The sequence below is a fragment of the Ammospiza caudacuta genome, chromosome 6 (assembly GCF_027887145.1).
Source record: "Ammospiza caudacuta isolate bAmmCau1 chromosome 6, bAmmCau1.pri, whole genome shotgun sequence".
NCBI classification, from domain to species: domain Eukaryota; kingdom Metazoa; phylum Chordata; class Aves; order Passeriformes; family Passerellidae; genus Ammospiza; species Ammospiza caudacuta.
The window spans coordinates 50,218,772-50,240,387 of record NC_080598.1 but is presented as its reverse complement, the minus strand read 5'-3'; the positions used below and the strand labels follow the sequence as shown (position 1 = coordinate 50,240,387).

The 21,616-nt window shown below is 40.3% G+C and overlaps 1 protein-coding gene across 2 annotated transcripts; it reads right to left on the bottom strand.

Moving 5' to 3' along the window:
- Window positions 1-3,754: 3,754 nt before the first annotated feature.
- On the bottom strand, window positions 3,755-21,254 carry GOLGA5 (golgin A5). 2 transcript variants are annotated; one of them, XM_058806837.1, is made up of 13 exons: window positions 21,029-21,248; window positions 19,841-20,456; window positions 17,363-17,587; window positions 16,068-16,287; window positions 15,407-15,530; window positions 14,394-14,597; window positions 13,111-13,281; window positions 12,447-12,575; window positions 10,483-10,581; window positions 8,653-8,878; window positions 7,410-7,515; window positions 6,414-6,477; window positions 3,755-5,111 (listed from the first exon to the last, which is right to left on the bottom strand). In XM_058806837.1, exons 2-13 carry the CDS (start codon window positions 20,403-20,405, stop codon window positions 5,031-5,033), a joined length of 2,214 nt encoding a protein of 737 aa, XP_058662820.1. In that variant the 5' UTR covers window positions 20,406-20,456; window positions 21,029-21,248; the 3' UTR covers window positions 3,755-5,030. The 2 variants fall into 2 exon arrangements, with proteins under 2 accessions (XP_058662820.1, XP_058662821.1); XM_058806838.1 differs by lacking the exon at window positions 10,483-10,581 and having other exon boundaries at window positions 21,029-21,254.
- Between the last annotated feature and the right edge of the window lie 362 nt (window positions 21,255-21,616).

The following is a 21,616-nucleotide window of genomic DNA, read 5'->3' as shown; positions in this document are numbered from 1 at the left end:
GCAGGAGGGAAACTGGGAGGCTGCACTGGAGATGGGACATTCATGGGCAGGGATCTTGTGGAGCAGCTAACCCCCTGTTTGGGCAGAAAAATGGCATTCCCATCTCTCTTTCAGAGCAGAATGTGTTTTCTAATTACAAATTAAACACTAATTGTGAATCATGTTTTCTTGTCACTAAAGATATCAACACAAATGCTTTCAACAAGCTTCTTGATTTTTTAAATAGAGCAATTTAGGACAATTATTGCTTGAATTTGCATATGTAGGCTACATCCATCCCAGGCTGCAGCAGACACTAGTGTTAAGGTGATATTTTTTATAAGCTATTGAGAAAACACATCAAGTGTATTAGCACTAAAGTGTAGAAAGTGCTGTCTTTGATGTTTCTTTTTATTATGAATGCCAAAACAGACTCCTTTTGTGGGGAAAAAAATCAATATTCACTCTATCCCACTGCACTAAGCCCAGATCTTCCCTGTATCCTATCAGTTATTTTGCTGCAGTTGATTAATTTCAGCTTTGCTAACTTCAGCAAATAAGAACATCCATTTCTTATCACAGACCTTTACCAAACACACATGCTTGATTTTGCAGAACATCCCTCTGCTGCTACAGAACTCAGATTTTTGCTTATTTGTGTCCTCCTCCAGTTTCTCCTTAAAGAATGTGGACTCAAAATACTTTTTTTTGTAATTTGCCTGATTTGAACATGCAAACATGAAAACCTGCACCTGCAACACCTCCCTGAATGAAAGCTAAAAGTCAACATAGGAAAGGTCAATTCTAGACAAAACACTCATCCATGCACCTGGTTCTTGACTAGAAAAACCTAAGTAATGGCAAAAATAGCTATTGCTCCTCTTTTATTATCTTTTACTCACTCACAAGAAGCCTCTATTATGGTATTTGACCTGTCAGACTTTTAATCTCATTACTAGTAAACATCTGCAATCATAAATCAGCAATTTTTGGTTTTCCCCTCCAACTTGAAGAAATGTCCCCAGCCCAATCTTTTTGCACATCTTGATTTACTTACACCTTGGATCCAGTCTTTGGCTCATGATCCCTCCAGTTCCTTGAGCTGCCTGGAATATCAGATACTTTCTTCAAACAGGTTGCAGTAACTCCTGGATGAACAGCATTTAATTCAAGCACTGTTGCCAGGAGGCAACATTAGGTAGGGAGAAATCAAAAGATCATCCCACTATTTATGGAATGCAGTGCTGGGATCCAGTTTTGCCAATATTAAGTGGACTAAAATAGAGAATAAATTAGTGAGTGCATTTCTGAAAGGAAATTGTGTACCTAAGAGGATTATTTATGTGACGGCATGCACATGGATGCCTGTTAGAATAATGCAGATAATTTTGGGAGCTGCTATTCATCTGTCACAATTTCTGGTTTGCTGACATCTGTCTGCCTGTTTCCAAGTCAATGCTTTCAAACTCAAGCTGTAGGGCAGGAAGATAACACACAAATGAAAGCATATGAAATTCTGATGAATTCTTTGTATTATTCTTACAGTTTCATAGCTAAATATCTAGCAATACATTAATGTCAAATCTTATAATCAGGCTGCAGTCAGCCAGCATAGAAATCCATTCTCTCTGGTCTTTGCCATATGTCTCTCATCTATATTGACAAGATATTAGCAGATTAATTACAGTCCAATTCTGATTTCCCCCTTGTTAATGTTATCTGCAATCAAGCAATAAAGTCACCTCCTTTGCACAAGATCTTAGTGTACATGTGGCTGACCTGGCACAGCAAATAAAGCACAGATCAGGTATCAGCAAACCAAGGTGGCAGAGAAGAGTTTGATGTCACATGAGGGCTTGTGAGGATGCACACAAAGCCCTCTTTTGCAGAAACCCAAATCTGTCTCCAAGCACATCTGCCTAATTGAACATGTACCAAGCTGAGAAGAGTCTGGAACAAACAGGCCCTTTCTAGGCTGCAGAGTATCAGGGAAAGGGAAGTTTTACTCTCACTTCCCATCCCTACTTCCCTTTGCAGCCTCCTCCACCTGAGTAGCTCCTGCCCTCCCCTCAGTCTGTCTGCAGCCAGCCTGGAGGGGACAGCTCCCCTCACCTCCTTCCCAAAGGCAGTATGGTGCACTCTGTCCTTCTGACCACAGCCCATAAACTGGGCACAAATGGGGAGGGGGCAAACAAATACAAACAAATAATGCAGGGCTCTTCACTTTTCATCATTTTCACTCTCTCAAACTGTATGCTTGGTACCTGGAGAAGTTTGTCCTGGAAGGAGGGAAATTAAAAAATAAAGCTAGACTTTTCAAACATAATATAGCCCATTGCGCTCTCAAGCAGTGAGATACAGCAGCTGGGCAATGACATTCCTGTTTTCTGTGAGTCATGACAACCATTTATATCTGGTGCTGGCCTACAGAGTGTGGAAATACAGGGTCAGCATTTGCAAAATATTTTCAAAACCCTGAAAGTGATATTCTGGTCTCTGAAGTGGGAGTAGTTTAACTGCCCAGCAGTTTGATAGTCCCTCAAGAAGAGACTTGGCACTTGGAATATCTCCTCACCTCTTAGGAGAGAGGCTACCAGAGGCTTGTTCCCTGCAAAGCCATTTTTCCAGGGAGGCAGCCTCCCAGGAGAAAGGCACCACCATGAGGAGCTGCTTGTCAGAGTGGTGTCCTGATGGCACCTTTGACTTGTAGCTGTGGCTCACTTCACAAATCTCCACAGGTGACACTGGGGACCCACACCACTGACTGGAGCACCTTTGTACTCAAAATGTGACATTTATCTTCAGACAGACTCCAACACATGCACTGGCGTGTTCTTGCACTGCATCTGTGCAGGCAATGAACTGTGGGGCAGAAATTCCAGAGTTTTTGAACAAAAGCTTTGTGGACTAGTTTGATTTTGCCTAGCTCTGAAACTGTTTAGCACAACACAGGGCTGATGCTATTCAAATGCCTCATGTCAAGGACTTTATCCTCAGCCTCACCACAGGCCCAACAACACAAAAGCCTAAACAGATACTGGAGTACAAGAGCTCAGTTCAATAGGCAAAAGTTAGCAGAAATCTTCTAGTGCTTACCCCCGTGAAACTTCTGCCATAAAGTCTGGAATACTGAAGAAAAGAATACTAATCTATGGTGAAGGGGTTTGAAACAGCTTCGCTAAGTTTCACCAAAAAGAAAGAGTCTCTGCATTCTGAAGTTGCCTAAACAAAAAAAAACAAAAACAAAAAAAAAAAAAACCAAAAAAAAAAAAAACCAAAAAAAAACAACAAAAAAAAAAAAACAAAAAAACCACACAAAAAACCCACAAAAAAACCCCAAAACAAAAACAAACAAACAAAATCCCACCCAAAAAACCAACAACCACCAACCAAAAAACCCAAAAGCCAAATGAAAAAAACCCCACAAAGAAACCAACCAAATACACAAACACACACACAAAGGGAAACCAAGAGAAAAGGAAGTAATAATAGATATAAAGCTCTAAGGCATTTATACCACTAAAAATGTTCCTCCCCAAATATCACAGTGTACCGAAATATTCAAAGATTCAGTGTTTTAGAAGTGTTTAAATGAAAAAAACGATGTGTGTAGAAAATTAGTGTGCAAAGGTCCTACTTGATCTCCTTCCATACCAACCAGCTCCCCCTGGGGTTCAAAAGTGGCTTTAGGACCAGAATTGAAAACAGGTAACAGAATTATGCAAAGTGCAACAAATGTGAAAGAGGGCAGACACAACTTAGAATAAATGCTGTCTTTTATTATTCAGTTTATCCAAACATTTCAGTTTTCTTTGCAAGATTGAATCAGAGCAGCCATACAGTCATTTGTCCCCTGTAGCATTTCCATAGGAGCCAATGTGACACTTCATGCACAGGACCCAAGGCTGTGTTCAAGCCACACAAAAACTGAGCCACATCCTTTAGAGCAAGAGTGAGAAATTGCTTCAGTCATTTTTCATTACCCAGCTGTGAGCACCACACAAAAAACCAAGAAATTCCTCAAGGAAAGAAAGTGACCTTGTGTGATTGTCTGTTGATAATTCAGGATTAGAATGTCACAATCCAACAACAGAACTTCTACAGTTTGGTATTTTGGGTTTTACTATAAATATTTGATGAGGTTTGTTTGTTAGTATATTTGGCGAGTGTTTAGACATGAGAAAATTTTAATGTTTTGATAGATTTCATATAGAAATAGTTTTAATTAAGTACCCAAAGCTTTAGAAAATAAATGTTTCAATAAGATCTGATTAAGACATGTACTAATGAGAGAGGTATAAGAAAATGCAGTTAAAATATACAAATTTCAAGTGCAAAAAGAAACACCATTACTTCTCAACAGTTTAAACCTTCCTTCTCAAAAACCATCTCCCTTTCTCTAATAAAGCTAAAATACCAGCCTTTCAATAGGCAGCCCCACTACTCAGTTGGTAGGAAAGATACATCTATTGCACTAGAAGTACAAAGCTAAGAATAATGCATAATATTTTATTCTTAAACTTATTTACAAAAATATATTGCACCAATCCATTTTCCTTTTTCCAGTTAATGTTAAGGAAAAGCCTATTATGTACAAAGTTAAAAACAGAAGTGCAAAAGCAGACTGAAAGAAACCAGAAAGGAGTTTATTTAAAATGCTAAATACAGTTTACTACCTGACCATAGCCTACATCCAGTATGACCTAAAACAATTTGTACCAGATATATCTGCAATTTCAGAATTCCTTGCATTTCTCTGCAGAACAGGCCTTATCTTTCCCTCTAACCATCAGAGGGTCTACATCAAATGTAAAGGCTAATCAGAGCTTAGCTTAACAGCTTCATTTCTCCAGGGAAGTGATGCTCTCTTAGGTAAATTGAGAAAGCTACACAGTATTATACATGTATTTGAAAGGTAGTGATAAATCAGGCATGATGGTTTTCATCCTTCCCAAACACCATGAGGAAAGTTTGCTGATGTTTCAGGACTGGTAACTCCAAGGCATTGCCAGTCCACACCACATGAGCACAGCACGTGGTCCCGTCTCAGTCTACCTGCCACTGGGACTGTCATGATGCATTTCTGGGGTGTAGGTAAGGAGCACAATCATAACCCAGAGGTGAAGCAAGGCCTGGGAAAAGAAAAAAAATAAATTTAGCACTGAAAATCACCATCCACAGCAGCAGTAAATAGGAAAGCTCTCAGTGACAGCTGATAGAACTAATTTTGTAGAAATATTTTGATTAAATTTTTTTTCTACTAATCAGATACTTCTAAAAAAATAATTGTCATTTGAACATTGAAATGCTAAATCAGATTCTGAAGAACCCATTTACAGAAATCTGAAGACTTTACACAAGCAGCAAAAATAAGACAGCCTGTTTTCCTACAGATTTGTGTTGTCTGGTTTCTCTTTTCTTCCATGGCACAGAGACTTCAGCTGTTCCCTGTGACACCCAGTCCCCAGCCAGCACACTGATGTGCCTGGTGAGCCACTGCTCCTGTGCCAACTGGCTGACACCTGACTGTAAGCCAGCCCAGCTCTGATTGCCTTCTCTTTAGTGAAGGCACTGATTGGAGGCATTTTTATGAACTCTGTAGGAATGTTAATTCTCATTCAAATTTGGCTGAAATTATCCAATTAGAATAGAAGCTGCCTGGAGTGCAAAAAGGAATACCTAACCCACATTTATTTTAAAAATATTTTAAAAAATTCAAGTTATAGTAGTCATGGTCAAGGTTTGAGCTGAAAAAGGATAACTGCCCTTGGCTGCCCAGCTCCTGTACAGCCACCATCAAGTTTCCCTTCACACTGCAGCTTAGGCAGCACAAGTGTGCAGTGTTTTTACAAAGCCTGCCTTTCCACAGGGCCCTGCAGCTGACAGGCACCTGCCCTCCAGTGGGTAAGGGAGGCATTTCACTTCTAGCAACTGCCAGCCTGACAGCTTTGCCCCACGGGGGTGAGCAATTTTCTACTATTGGTTTAAGTCTACCAAGAACAACTTGTCTTGCTACTTTTGCAGCTACTAGAGAAGAGTGATCATTAGCCACTGAAAAAACACCACAGTGAGGAGTCAAATATTAAAAAAAACTCTAAAAATTGTCATTTTCCTAAATGCAGTACATGACAGGTTAACCTTGGCAACCGGTCACTATTATTCCATATTTTACTACTAGAATCTACTTTCACAGGCTTTAAATAGTGGTTACATAAGTGCCTTTAAGACTGATATACTGAGAATTTCTGGGAAAAACTGAAAGCTGCCAAGCAACATGACTCCAAAATGCTGTTGTAAAAGCATTATTTGGTCCACTTTCCAAAACCCTACACTGAGTTGTTAATTACAGCCTCTTGAGCATCAATCTTTCCATTTAAGACATACTGGCATGTAAAGTGGCTCTAGAAGTCTTGCACTGAAGAGAGCTGACTCACCATGTAAATGATGACAAAGACTCGTGCTATGGGGTATCGCCTCAGAAAGATTCCCAGCCGAATGCTACACAGGGAGCACGAGACAACAAAACACACAATTTAACACTGAGCAATCAATTCTTGTCACTCTCATCTCAGCCACCACAAATTCAAACATTATGGCTTTGGTTCTGTCTTGAATTTTCTCAAATACATATAAGGCTTTGTTGTTGTCTTGAATTTTACTTCATGTACTCAAAACATTAAGTGGGGTGAGAAAATTCAGACCATAAAACCCTCCTAATTTTTTCTCAATCACAGAAATACTGTCACAATGAGAGTCATGGAAGCACAAAGGACTTTCTATCAAGGTATCTTGCTTTCAAAGGACTAAGAAGTACTACTAAATTTCGTTTTCTGTTGGCATTTGTTTCAAGTTTTGTAGCAGACCTTTGCTGTGGACACTGTCAATTCACCTAACTCCTCAGAAAGGGATCAAAGCAAATTTATTGCTGGATCCAGAATGGTTTTCATTTACTAATTTCTCAAACAGATTATCTTCCAAGGTAATCTGCTGCATTGGCTAAGAAGGCAGAATCATGTCTTCATCAAGACTGAAAGAGTACAGATGATACTCTCCCACTAATACACTCTTACAGTTTATCACAGACACAGCCAAAACCTCTGAAAGTAAAAAATGTAGAAGATGGATGTAATGAATTTGATTAGATATTTTTTCATAACTCAGGGAACTCCTTGCACCAAAATCTGTAGGAGCTTTGTTTAAATAATTGACAGTAATTTGCAAAAGCTTAACAATATTAATGTCACAGGTTAAGAATATTAATGTCAAAGCACAAGTGAAGTGGGTCAATACTTAGTATTTGATACCACACTTTAGCTGCACTATTTTAACCTTTTCCCTTCATAAAGGGAACAATACACCCCAAAGTGTGTCCCTTGAACACTGCAAAAGGCTGGCAGTGCTTACAGATGAGCTCCCTGGCACAGCCTCACCTGAACTGGTCGATGGTGCTGGCAGCCTTGCGCACCCTCCCGTACATTCCCGCCACGCCGGAGCCGGCGTCACCGAACAGGACAGGGACACTGCGCAGGCGAGCCCCTGCGCCAGGGAACAAGTCACACAAACTGGTGTCAAATAAAACAAACTGACAGATCGTCACAAGCATATTTATAAACAATATACACTGATCAATATGATTGTAGTGCCATCAATTCTTGATAAACTTACAATCAAGTCAAACTTTTCTTCCGCCTAATATATTTTTAAAATGTATCAGTTTACTAAATGGATATCTTGATATTCAATTCCATCATGTCACTATTGTTATATACATATATATATTATTTATACACTTAATAACTATTATTAGGTGTATAAAATGATGGGCTTGATACTGGCACAGTTTCTCAAATTCTTTTACTCTCATACCATGAAACTTTGATTACCATTTCTGACACTAACTTGTACATTCAACAATTTTTACTTTATTTACATTTTTACTATGTATCAACTTCATTTAAAAAAATAGGTAATGTTACTTTTCTGTAACTAAACTTCAGCTTTCTGGTTACTTACAAACAACTCCAGCTTTGATAAGCAGAGAAAAAGTCAGGACTGTTATTTCACACCTCTTGGTGACTGTCCCTTGCTTTTAAAGTTACTTAACGCACATAGAAAATGGCAAATTTTGACTCTGAAGAGTAACATCTCAACACACTGGATCAGCTGCTGGGGTTGTCCCAGAAATACAGGACTGACAAACCAACTTTATCAAAACCAACATATTTTAAGCTGCTTTTCAAGAAAAACAGAAAGCAAGGAGGGAAGAAATTAATTTCAATTGGATCAATTCTCAAAAGGAAGTAATCCATTCTTACTCTCTTCCCAAACCCTTTCTGCAAGAGAACACTTAAATCCTGTTTCTAATATTTAGCTTAAACCCAAAATACAAGTTTATTTGCACCTGTGACAGAATTACTTCAACAGTGCCATGGTATAGAGAATTAAAGACTAAATCTGCTTTGTTAAATTTACTGAAGTCATTTGCTCACAAGAAGGAGCTTCTGGTTAACTTTGATACTGGCTGCTGCAGAGAAGGTCTCTAGAATAAGTGGCCTATTTTCAGCACTTATTTTTCCTTACAAACTCAGACCTTCAGGGAAAGGCATTAGGAAACAAAATAAGCCTGGACTGCAGAAAAGAGAAGAGTTTTAAGTATTTTATTTCCTTGTTTACCTTCAGCACCATCAATGCCTGCCATGTTAATGGCAGGTCCATTGGCACTTGTGCCTTGGACAGCCTTCAGCTGCTGCTCGAGCCGTTCCAGCTGGTACACCAGGGAATTTTTCTCTGTGCTCAGGCTCTCTAACATGGTTTGCTTCTGAATTAGTGTTTCTGTCAGCTGGTGAAGCCGATTCTCCAATTCTGTCTGACTACTACTGCTTAGAGTCTTGTTTGTCAGCTAAAAAAAGCAAAGAAAAAAAATCATTCTAAATTCAAACTGACCAATTGACATATTACAAAGCTCTACAATAATCAGCTTTCAAGAACCAAGTTACTCCACAGCAGAATTTTTATAGGATAATGCCATCAAAACTATCACTGATGAGTGCAATAAAGAGGAAACCCAATGTCAACAATTGTTAACTGTTTACATTACACAAGAAACTCTTTATAAAAATATATCTTTCTGTTTTCCACCTATAATCATATGAAAGTTTCTGTATGAGCCTAAATTTGATCACAACATGAATGCTATGCCTCAGAGACAGGTTTAAACAGCAATTAATAGCAGGCTAATCCAGCCTGCCTACCACACTTTCAACTTAGTGAGTATGTAAAAATGTTTTCACATGAGGAAGGAAAAACTCAGTACAAATAAGGAGACCTGATGCCATTTTACAGGAAAACATTAATGAAGTGGTGAGAATGCAGGGTATGTTGCAGAAGAACTGAGGAGCACCAAGGCAGAAAACTTGACTGTACTAGCAAATAGAAACTGCAAGGCCAGCAACTGGATCATGTGTTTGACATGGATGTCGTCATTCAATTTGCAGAAAATATTTCACGCAAATGGGAATCACCAGATCTGCCATATGTGCAATAGCTCATCTATTCACTTCAGTCCTAGACCTCAGCCACCTTGTGGCATCATATTCCACAAAGATGGAGCTTCATTAACAAAGAAAAGAATCATCAGGAATTACAGATACCCAAAATACAAACTAGGTGCCTGCAACCAGGCAGAGGCAGGTGCAGGTAGTCCTGAAGTTCAGCACCACCAGAAAATTCATCCACCAACATGCCCAAGAAATCTGTATCACATCACAACCATTTCCAAATGCTGACACTGTAACTGCCCAGCTGCCCACACCTGACTGCAGACTGCCAATTTCCCCATGAACAGCCTACTTTCACTGTGCTAAGGTAACTTTACAGAATGAGGCCTGTGCCTTCAGGCTGCCCAAGGAGACTCTGGGGGCTCATAAGAATGTGGGGGTTCCAAAGGAATTAGACTGACACAAGGGAAACAGGTCCATCAACACAGCAGAACTTGGTAAAGAGTCCCACACTAACAACCCTAATCCAGCTGCTGATGTTGAGCAGGCACACAGGAGTGCAGAAGTGGCCAGGCTCACATGATGGCCCCACTGAACAGAACAGTGGGCCACATGGATCACAGAGTCTGCAGGATGTAACCAAGGTTCCTTGAACAGTTACAAGGATCTTGGCAGAATTCATACTGACCTAATCAAACTCCAATGAGTGTTTTTAGTCTGCAAAGAGAAGAACATTGATCCAACACCCCCCACCAGGGCTAGTTGGGACAGTGGTTGATCTTTTCTCCCTGCTTTATATAAAAGCACACACAACTATAAAATAGGCTATTTACATAGTTCCCTTCCTGTATTCCCTACTCTCAAAACTCTACTCTTTATTGAAAACAAGTACACTGTACCTCACTTGTAGAATGCTAACAGGATTTTTCAGGACAATGTAGTCAAATAAGTAGTTCCTAACACTGTTTTCATAACTGAAGGGTATAAAGTTGTTTTCTATACACACCTGATTTCTGAGCTTCTGAATTTCTTCCTCTCTGTCTTTTATTCTGCTTTGCAAAGTATTCTTTGTCCGATACAGTTCTTCTTCAGTATAACGAAGTTCCTATAAAATTTATCACAATCACACAGAACAGATTTTATACATATTTGTATTTTGAGAAACAAACTCTGGTTGTCTAGAGTTTCACAACAGAACACAAGAAAGCGATATGCTGTATTCAACCACAAACTGAAATATTATCTTAGTTACAGGTCTGTCATGGACAGGGGTATGGGGATAGAGAGCTGAGTATCAAGACACAACCTACAAGGCTAATTAAATTCTTTTGTGGAGACTGCCCTAATAGAAATATCAATCCAGACTCATTTACTGGGACTAACACAATTTCATTGGGATCAAAATTTTATCTTCCTTACACTTTCACCATTTGTCGCAGTGCTGTCTTAAAACTACGTCAATAATGTAACAATTACAAAATACTTAGAGGGTATCTGTATTCCTAAAATAAACTCATTAATTCAAAATACTATTCTTTAAACATGTTTGAAAACCCTTTGTATAGCTATCTATAATTCTGTATGACATACATTTTCCTCTAAAGTTTAGGACAAATTAACATAGCAGATATGAAAGGAGAAGGAATATTAGAAAAAAAATTACTGAAGAGTAAATATAACTGTTTTGTTACTCCCATGATTTGGTGGCTATTTTAGCTCCCACTTACAGACCTGTCAAGCTTACCTTTTAAATTAAAAATCTTCAAATTACTCTGACTTCAGCTGTCAGTTACTACAGAAAACAGATAATCCTGTTCTCCCTTTGAACCATCAGATGCACAAAAAAATAACACCTCTACTTATTTTCCATCTTTGGTTTCAGAAACCTTATGGCAATAGTTAAAGCAACTCCCAGATAGAACTGACCATAATTATATCAAGTATCAACACAAGCAATTATGTTAAAAGCACATGTAAATGGGTGTCATCAAAAGGAAGACTTCAGTTTCTGCAACAACTGATGTTTTTTTAAATTCACCTCACTCTTTCTATTGACTTAAATCATATTCCTCAGAAGGGCAGGAGTAACAAAATACAATCTACCATCTGCTTTGACATAATAAACATCAGCTACCCATCAAGAGCAGACCTCGATTTCTGCCTTTTAATTAGTTCAAGCTGCAAGTATCCTATTAAAATGTAATTTCTGAAAGGATAGATAATCCTCTAAGATAAATTGTTCCTAGCAGATACAGAGGACTCATGCTTTCTTCATTATCAATTCTCTTTACATGAGCTTTTTCTTACAAGGAAAATTTTTAACATGCAAAGGATTTGTCCAATTCCTACTGCATAGTAAGTTTGTTCATATGAAATACAAGTTTGTCTTTTTTCCCCACTCTCTTTATAGCACAAAACTGTTTAAATCAAGGCAGAATTTGCTCAAAAAGATGACACAATCTGACAGAATTCATTAACATAATTTTATCAGTAATTTGTCTACTACAGCAGTTTAGAAGGAATGACAATTAGATTCAGAACTGAGTAACAAAAATTACTGCTAGAATTGGTACTACAATGACATTGTTTTGCAAGCTACAACTTATGGATTAATTGAGCACAGGAAGATTCACAATAGTCACTTCCAGTATTAGGGTTTTTTAATATAAAAAATGTTACACTTGTTACTACATCCCTGTTGTTTGATTGTTTCCCTGTTGAATAAAATTCAATTCTGTGCCCTCCCTTGGGGCCCTGTTTATCCACCAGGATCTCTGCTCATCAGCAGTACCCAGAAGGCCCTGACCATTGCTTAATCTTGGCTGCATTTTCCTTGACCTAGTGGAGTACTAGACAAAAAATTAATCAAACACTGCCCAAGTATCCAAATATTGTCTTCTTAAGCCAAATGCTTTTCTGATGACACCACACAGGGCCTAAAAAGAGATCTGGCTTTCAAGAATTCCTTACCTGTTTCTGCCGTTCTAGTTCAGCTTCTGCCTCCTGCTTGGCCATTTTTTGTGCTGATATTTGCTCTTGCAGGTCTTGAAGTTGCTCTCTCACTGACTCAGCTTCGCTTACCTGCTGTGTCTCCATGTCCTGAAATGAACACAAATATAACCATTTCACTAACATTCAGTGGTTACTGCAAATCTGTCATAGGTAACAGCAAAAACAGTATATACAATATTTCTGCAAAGAAAAAGGAAGGTGTGGGTGTATTGGATAAATTACATTTGGTGATTTTATACAGAATATTTTTAGTAACACAGTAATAAAATAAATACATTTTTTGAACATGAATAGCCTCTGCTTCTTCCTTTCTGCTGTCTACACACTAAAACTGTAAAATGGGCTTGCATGCAGCTGCTGTGTTGAGCCCCTTATGCCAGCAGATGGGCATGGGTGACTTGGACTACAGGGCTTCAAGGATTAGTAGCTCTTGCAGAAAAGAATATAGGTGGTGGCTAGAGAAATCACTATGATTGTTAGGAAAGAAATGCTTCCCTCAAAAGGAACACAGGGAAGAGAGAAGTAAGGTAATGAATACCAGAAACAACAGACCCACAGTACACAAGAGAACAGTTCTTTGTTGTAGCTAACTGCAAACACAGGTGTACACAGGCACAGCTACCTGCAGCTCTGCTCTCATCTGTTGTATTTGCCCCATCAGTTTCTGTATTTCTTCTCTCTGAGTGTCTCTCTCGTGTCTCAGTTCCTCCAGTTCCACCGTGCTTGCTGTATTGCTATCCAGGCCTTCAATACCAGAGCCTTCTTTTAAGCTGTTTATCAATTTTTCCTTAGACTGAAAAAATAAGTCAATACATTATTTATAGCAGTATTGAACAAGTGCTCAACTACAATATGCTATAATGTCTGGTTCATCTGTTCTTTTATCCAGTAATGACCCTACACACTTGAAAATGGGAATGCTTCCATATTGATAATTTTTCTGATTTTCTGTATGCCATAAGACTAATTTTACTGAAAGTCTGTGTTATCTGTGGAAGAGTGCAGTTTTTTTTCTTTACAAGTGCCTGGAATGTTAAACTTGTCATGGATAACAATTTTGGCCCTCTTGGCACTGAAACAGACAAGATGCACACCAACAAACACTATAGAAAAAATTGACCCTCTTTTTCTCCTGCCAACAAAATCAAGAACCAAATACAGCAGTCACTCTTCAAGGAAGGAGGATAAATAATTTTATCCAGAGTCAGTCTAGGGCTACGTTGACATTGACTTGTGTTTTTAGGCTTTTCATATTTACCAAGATTATTTAAAACCTGTCCTTGAACATTTGACTAAATTAACTATTCTAAGAAGAGATCTCTACCTTCAACATCTTGCTAACATTTGTAAACAAGACTCAAACCAACCACATCTTTGACAATTTACATAGTACAGAACTTGGCACAAAATACCTGATTTAGCCACTGTTCATATCACATTAATCACAAGCAACCTTTCAGGACATGGAAAAATACTCTCTGGTTACATGTAAAGTATCCATTCTATGCTTTGCTTCCACCCCAGGCAGAACAGAGTAACACTCTTGAATCAAAAATACTGGATATGGAACTATTGTAGGTTTCACCTACTGCACTTACATCTATCTGGACTCTTGGATGTGGAACACGCTGACAGATGAAGCACAATAAGCACAATGGTTCCCTTGGATTTTTTTTCAGGTTCAGGACCTGAACTACCATTTCAATTCCATAAGCTCATCTATAAACTTAAGTTTACAAAAGGCAGACTGGTAGCTCTTCTATATATGTATCATTATAGACATGCCCCAGAACACATTACAGGTCACATGAAAAAACAGACCACAGGTAGGATTGTTTGAAGCATAACACCTTAAAGCAGTTAAAGCACACAAATCACACTGTATTTCTTCACAACAGTGCTTACTTGGAGAATGCGAGTAGCTTTCTGTTTATAGTCTGTCAGCTCCTGTTTTGCAGATTCCAGGTGGCTTTTGGTTACTTTGACTTGCTGCTGAAGCTCATCAGCTCGCCTCTTCTCATCTAAATACTTCCTCTCTGCTGCAGTTATCCCTTCTGCCAGGTGCTGACGTTCTGCTTCCACTTTACTCAGACGAGCCGCAAACTCATTCTATGAGTAATAAAAAAACAATACTTTGTGTTTAACACAGCTTTAACTTTCACCTAGGAGGGAAAAAAGAAAGTTTAAAAGCAACTACACAGAGCACACCACCTCCTATCTACCACCTCCAACTTAAAGACTCATTACTGCTACGTAGGAAGAAGCTCTGCTTGCTTAACCAAGTGGTAAATAAGCCAAATAAGAATATGCTTTTCTTTCCCTCGCCACAAATAGTGAAGGAATAAAAATCTTCCTGTTATTCAAATTTATTTAGCAAACAAAAAGCAAGCTTGCCCCTCAAAAAATATTACCCATTTTAGAATGACATATTTTGAAGTACTGTAAAAAAAAAAAAACAAAAGAAACACTCTCAAAGATTTTCAGATATGCTATTATTTGTAGCAAAGGCCAAATTAAGTATAGAAAACATTATTGATAATGTTGTTGCATCTTTCCCACAGAAGTCCTTCATCTTAAGATCTCACAGTAAATTGTGTAACAACACACCATGGAAAACTAAACTGGTTACCAATTTACACTTCAAGCATTGTATTAAACATTAAAGTTAGCATTAAAAAAAACAGTAAAAATTGTCAACATTAATCCTCAAAAATTTTTACTCATGAAGCTTTCAAAATAACATATAAGAAATAAATTAGCAACTCAAGGGTATTTAGTGCAGCAGACAGCAGCAGACCCTTCCAAGCAATTAGTACCCTGAACAGGAACTGGAGTCAAAGGGAGGAGAGAGCACATGGAACCTCATGGATCTGATCTCAAAATCAGTCTTAAAGTCTTCCTGACTCTTCATGTCTAACCTGCATTTGTTTGTAACTTTCTTGCTCTCGCTTGAGTGCAGAGTCTGCATCACGCAGCCTCTCCTGAAGAGTCTGAAGGGCTTGATTTTGTAAACTGCTTCCTTCACTGTGGTCTTGTATTATCCTGAAATAGAGACACACATTTATTGGAAAAGAAGCAAGCCATTGTGATTTTTTGTGTAGGACTATAACCTCCTAGCTTCCAGACCAGCTTTGAAAATTTGCCCAGTAGATTACTGCATATGGACTACATGTGTGAGGCCTGCAGTTAATGACTCACACTTCTCCTTCCTGGCCTATATTCTGGAGCATCCATATCCCAGCAGTGAGATAAGTATGTATATTTGTTGATAAGCAAGTCTATTTTTCAAGAAAAAAAAATTCTTGGGATCTTCAGCTTCATGTCTCTGACACAAATAGTTTACACAAAATGGATTCCAATAATCAGATGCCAACAGATGCTCTATTTAATACTCATTTGTCCTGTTCCCACTGCCAGCTATGATAGAGCAGTTTCAGTGCAAACTTTAATCCTTGTATTTCAAATCTTTCCTCATTAGTTTAATATTTTTTATTCTTGAAGGCAGTGAATTATCTACCTTAATTTTTTTTCAAACTTATTACTATTTGCAGAATTGCAAAGCATGAAATGAAAAAGTACCGTGATTTTTCACTCTGCAGTGCCTCTAAAGCTTCTGTCCGAGCACTCAGGAGCTGATCAGCTTCTTGCAGCCGTACTTTCAGCACAGCCAACTGGGAATCTTTGGCACCAACAGCTTCTGTCAGATCATCCACCCGAGCCTGAAGCTCTCTAACCATCCTGTCACTCTTGGAATGGTCAACATTCCACTTCTCCACCTTCTCCCGGGATTTGGTCAGTTCTACAAAATAAGAAGTTTCTTTGAAGTTTACAAAAGTAGATATTGCAAGGGCTTGTAAGCAGTCAGGATGCAACTATCTCATTTCTTAAAGAAAAAAATTAAATACTACCAAGTTGAAATAAAATTGAAAATCTGTAAGCTACTGGGAAGTAACAAATGCCAGATTTGCTGTCAAAACACAGCCCAGAAAATTTTGGAGGTGATCTCAAAACAGACATTTCCTTCTGAGTCATACTGTGGATGACAGATTTCACCTGATCCATCCCCTGCAATGGCCTAATGTTAAATATCCCTGTGCCAAGAGAAATGTTTGTATAAAGCATCTAGTTTAATTCCAGTTTGAGTTTACTGTCACATAAAAAAACAACAGAAAAATACACCAGTTGTGAATAATGCCTGAATACTCAGAACCTTCTGTTTTTAATCTAACATCACACATTAAACTTCAACTGGATATAAGAACTTAAACACAGCATCACACATTACACTTAAACTAACATCACACATTAAACTTCAACTGGATATAAAAATTATCTGGCCTATGCAGTTACTGTGAAAAAAATGTGGTATCTCAATTTTATGCCTAACAGCAGGAGTTTGCTCTCTGTTTTATCATTTAATTTGTACTCCCATTTTTTATATTTTCATTTCACTTGACTTTGAAGAAGCAAGTGATGTCATATTAAAAATATTGATTTTATATTTTTACGGTCAGTATCTAGGCATCAGACAATATAGTCTAGTACAGCCAGAAAGCAGTCAGTTTGAAGTATTCAAACGAATTTGGTCATTTAAAAATAAGTATTTTGCAAAAGCCATTAAAATGCAGGAAAAGTATTTTGAACATGGTATTAGCTGCCAGTGTTTTATTGAGATGTAAGCTTTGTAACTAACTTGAACACATCATTTTAATCAACGTTTGTTGTATTTTGTAGTTGAACAAGCCTTTTAATTTCTCCCATCTCATTACATGGGAAGTCACACATGCAAAGGTACCTGGGGAGTTTTCATTACAAATACATAGAGCATTGTTTCCTAGCTCACTGGCACATTGCTAATGTTACAGCTGATATACCTTCTTGTGTTTCTTTGGACCTCTGTATTAATGAAGCCACTTCTTGATTTAAAGACTGAACCTCATTTCGCAGCAGCTGGTTCTCCAGGCGAAGGTTGGACAGCTCATGGGATTTGGAATCATCACTGGCTGAAGGGCTGGGGCTGGTGACTGCACTTGGTGATGAATCCTTCTGGCCATCATTCCCTTGGGCTCCCAGGCCAGAGTCTGAACTGTCTGGAGTTTCTGTACAGAGAGATGCAACTTAGAACAAATGCCTGTGTTTGTACACTACCTTTCTATAAACAGTACTTCCATGTTCTGCACCAATGGTTAAGGAATAACAAGGATAATAAAATAGTTCATGCTGGAATGGAATATGGAGATACTTCTCAAAAGGGGTTGCATAAGACAGGACTATTTACATGCATCATGCAATGTTTTTGTTAATACTTCTAGACAAAACATAATAGAAGTTATAAAATTTCTTATTACATAAATGGTAACTTTAGGATTTCAAAACATTAATACTCTATTTATGACTTTGCTGCTCAGAGAAGTCCTCAGAAGCTGAAGAGTAACAGAAAACACTAAATGTACATGGCAACTAACTGCAAGAATTTTTAGTACAAACTAAAAATTTGGTATTTTTCATTCTGGTATTCATTTAGATTTTGCCAATGCCAATTTTGTTTTAAAAGAGAAAACAATAAAGGAACTCCTAGTGGTATTCTGAACAAGTCCCCTGGAGGGAAGGAGGAACCAACAGCCTTTTCCCAACATGCACAACACACATCTTGGATTAATGCTGTGAAAGCTACAAATCCCCTGTAAGAGTCCTGATTCCAGCACGCAGATAATTGGAAGCTTTGCAGCAATGTTAAGATAAAATGACATAGCAAGCAAGAACAAACAAACAGGCAATCCAAAATGTTACTGCTGAATATTTACTTCCCCTTGTGATCATTAACCAAGCTGCTTCACTTCTCTTATCACTGCAGCAGCCCTTAACACCCCAAGCCCAGGGAATGGGGGCACACTGTTAATGCTGAGCAACACCACACCCACAAGTAGCAGCAGTGACACAAGATTTCTTCCACGTTTTCTCAAGCCTTTTTCCAATTAAAGGGATCCTAAAAAATGTCATTATCTTTCCTTTGATTTACTTAACTTTCCAGCTTAAGACATAATTTAGGCTCATTTCTCTGTCTGGAAAACTCAATAGAAGAATTAAGCTAATGAACCAAGAAATGAACCATTTATAGCACAGATTAGATTATACCCATGGCAACATACAAAGTACAATGTTAATTGGTTTTGTCTATAGCTAATACATCAAAAGCTACTTCAACACATTCTGTGCTGAATATTTAAATGACACAGATATATCTGTACAATGAACTTTGGAAAACAGTGTGTTTAAATCCTGTATTGTAACTGCATTCTTCCTTATTTAGCAGCTCCACAATGCAAACTCTGCTCAAAAATCCTCAGAAGAAAATTCAACGAGCCACACTGAACAGAACAAATGTTTCTTAAGCACCAATCAGCAAGGCCACTGAGTCAGGTCTAACATATCTGTATTATTTATTTTTAGTAGTAAACCTTACTGAAAAGTCATGGACTCAGAAAAATATTCACATGTTTGGAAATTATCCCTTTTTATGTCTAAAGCTTCTCAGCATACTTAATGTAGTAGATAAAAAACTGGCATTTACAACATTTTACATGTTTAAAGTACTAAACAAATAATAAAGTATTCTAACTACATCATTAATAACAGAACCAGTTGTTTCAATTTTCTAAAATAAATACCAGCAAAGTAGCACAGCAACAAGGATGGAGTACAGCCTGGACAGTCTGGTAGAGAACAGAAGCTCTTGACACTTCCCAACCACACTGTCCTTTGTATGGTTGACTTGAGCCCAGCCCCAGCTTCTGTCTGGCCTGAGGCTCACTCAGGCCTCTGGATTTAGACTGCAGTTATGAACTGCTGCTGGCAAAGCCAGAGGCTCTATCTCCCTGGCTCCCCACCAGCCTGCCTGCATCCAGCTTCCTGCAGGACAAGCAGGTGTGCCAGCTCACCCCCCGCACATGGAACAGGAACAGCTCACCCCACCCATGTGCTGCACTGGGGGAGAGCCACTCCCCTCCCACGTGGCAACAGCGGCTACCAAACAAAAGAGACCAAACAAAAGCAGCAGCACCTCTGCTTCTACATGGGGACGTGTGGGGCTGGGGCACGGCCAGAGCACAGCTCAGAGTGGCAGGCTGAGCAGCAGCAGCAACAAGGCACATCCAGAGCACAGAGGATTCAGGTATTCATTATGTTGTCTGTCAAACTAGCACAGTATCTGCTATTGCCCAGTGATGAAAAAACCTCACCCATTTGACATTATTGCCACCATTAAATGTTTCATGAAGTCTGATGTGTTACCTAGCCTTACCCCAGACATACTTGGGTTTTACATATCTCTAGGTTCAATACTATTTAACTACCATTGCCTTGGCTCCTGATGGAATTATCCTCAGTAGTTTTTGCACTCTGTGTACTGGTAGACACAGAACTAATGCTTGAAGTCCGAGAGTGATTTTGAAGAACAGGTGCCTTGCTCTTCTCCTTTTTAGAGTCTATCCTTCCATTAGGTTCTTTCTCTGAACTGTTGAGGAAATCAAATAGCAACTCGTCATCAGGTTCTGACTTTTTTCTTCTCACAAAATGTGAGGCAGCTCTGGGTGTGGAAGCATTTTCTACTGGAGAAGCTGCCTCTGAGGATGTCCTACGTGCTGTTTTAATATTTGCTGTTCCTGCCAGGATTGTGGCCTTTTGGTGTTTAATATTTTCAGCTGCTGAGGAGATGTAGGCTGCTTTGGATGAGCTCTGGTATTTCAGTTCTCCAGTATGCTGGTGCACTTCAGAATACTCATTGGCAGAGTCCAAGTTCTTCTTATCATAAACTGCACTGCTCGATGTGTCTTTTTTGCTCAGAGCTGATGCAGCTCCTTGATCAACTCTGTTGAGCAGATCCTCTGCCTTTCCAGCAAGATCAGCGAGCCAAGACATGATGAGTATCTGTCGATGACCTCTGTACAATTAAAATTTCAGGACCATATACTGCAAAAGACAGAAGGATTACAAATCAGATAGCTGCTGCTGCTGAGGCAAGATGTACTGTTTATCTAAACAACTGGTGTGTTGAGCTATTAGTGCTGTAGTTATTATAATACTTTTCTTCTGCTTATTTGGTATTTTGCTGTTCTGGTAACTAATGGAAATAAGCCAAATCAGTTTCTGAAGAAAGCAGACAAAACCTAGGTCTTTAAATCAAGGTTATTAAAATCAGACCACTGCATCAGTTTCTGGTATCTTCAGCTGCTACAGAGTATCACAGAGGAAACAACTATGAGTTAGATATTTGGCCTGCAAATTCCCAAGCTAGCTCAGGCCAGGATCTCCTCCCCCACAAACTCTGCAGCCTCTGCCTCTCCGTGACACCAACACGGCGGACAGGTGCCTTCACCACCTGCACCCCGGGCCTGCGACACCGCAGCGGGGGCGTGCGCCTCCCCCCAGCTCCGGGAAGGGGCGTTCAGAGCGGCCGCTGCCCCCACCCCCAGCACCGCCTGCCCTCCCCAGGCCCGACCCCACGCAGGAGCGGCGGGGGCCTCAGCAGGGCCCGGCCTCACCTCCTGCAAGCGCTGGGGAGCCCCGGCCCGGGGGGAGCCGTGAGGGGCCGGCGGTCAGCGCTGAGAGCCCCGGCCCGCGGGGAGCCGTGAGGGGCCGGCGGTCAGCGCTGACAGCCCCGGCCCGCGGGGAGCCGTGAGGGGCCGGCGGTCAGCGCTGAGAGCCCCGGCCAGGGGGGAGCCGTGAGGGGCCGGCGGTCAGCGCGGAACCACGGCCGTGCCGGGCCGGGCCGGGCGCCTCAGCCCAAGCGCTTCCGGCAGACGTGGCCGCCTTTCCGGGGGCACCGTGCGCAGGCGCAGTGGAGCAGCCTCGCCCCCGGCGCTCTCATGCCCCGCCCCCGGCGCGCTCGGCCCCCGCCCCCGGGACGTTCTGCCCCCGCCGCACTCGGGCCCCGCCCTGCCCTCGGGCCCCGCCCCCGGCGCGCTCAGGCCCCGCCCTGCCCCCGGGCCCCGCCCCGGCACACTATGGCCCCGCCCCCGGCACGCTCGGGCCCCGCCCCCGGCGCGCTCAGGCCCCGCCCTGCCCTCGGGCGGGAGCGGCGATGGCCGCGCGCGCCCCCTGGCGGTGCCCTCAGTAACCTCTGAGGGGAG

What these genes read in the sequence shown, in the direction of transcription:
- GOLGA5 (XM_058806837.1), bottom strand. Translation starts at nt 20,405, where the DNA reads ATGTCTTGGCTCGCTGATCTTGCTGGAAAGGCAGAGGATCTGCTCAAC. An exon ending in AGCACCATCGACCAGTTCAG is followed by an intron (nt 6,478 to 7,409) that starts GTGAGGCTGTGC and finishes CTCCCTGTGTAG; the next exon opens with CATTCGGCTGGGAATCTTTC. An exon ending in TCTTTGTCATCATTTACATG is followed by an intron (nt 5,112 to 6,413) that starts GTGAGTCAGCTC and finishes TTCTTTTCCCAG; the next exon opens with GCCTTGCTTCACCTCTGGGT.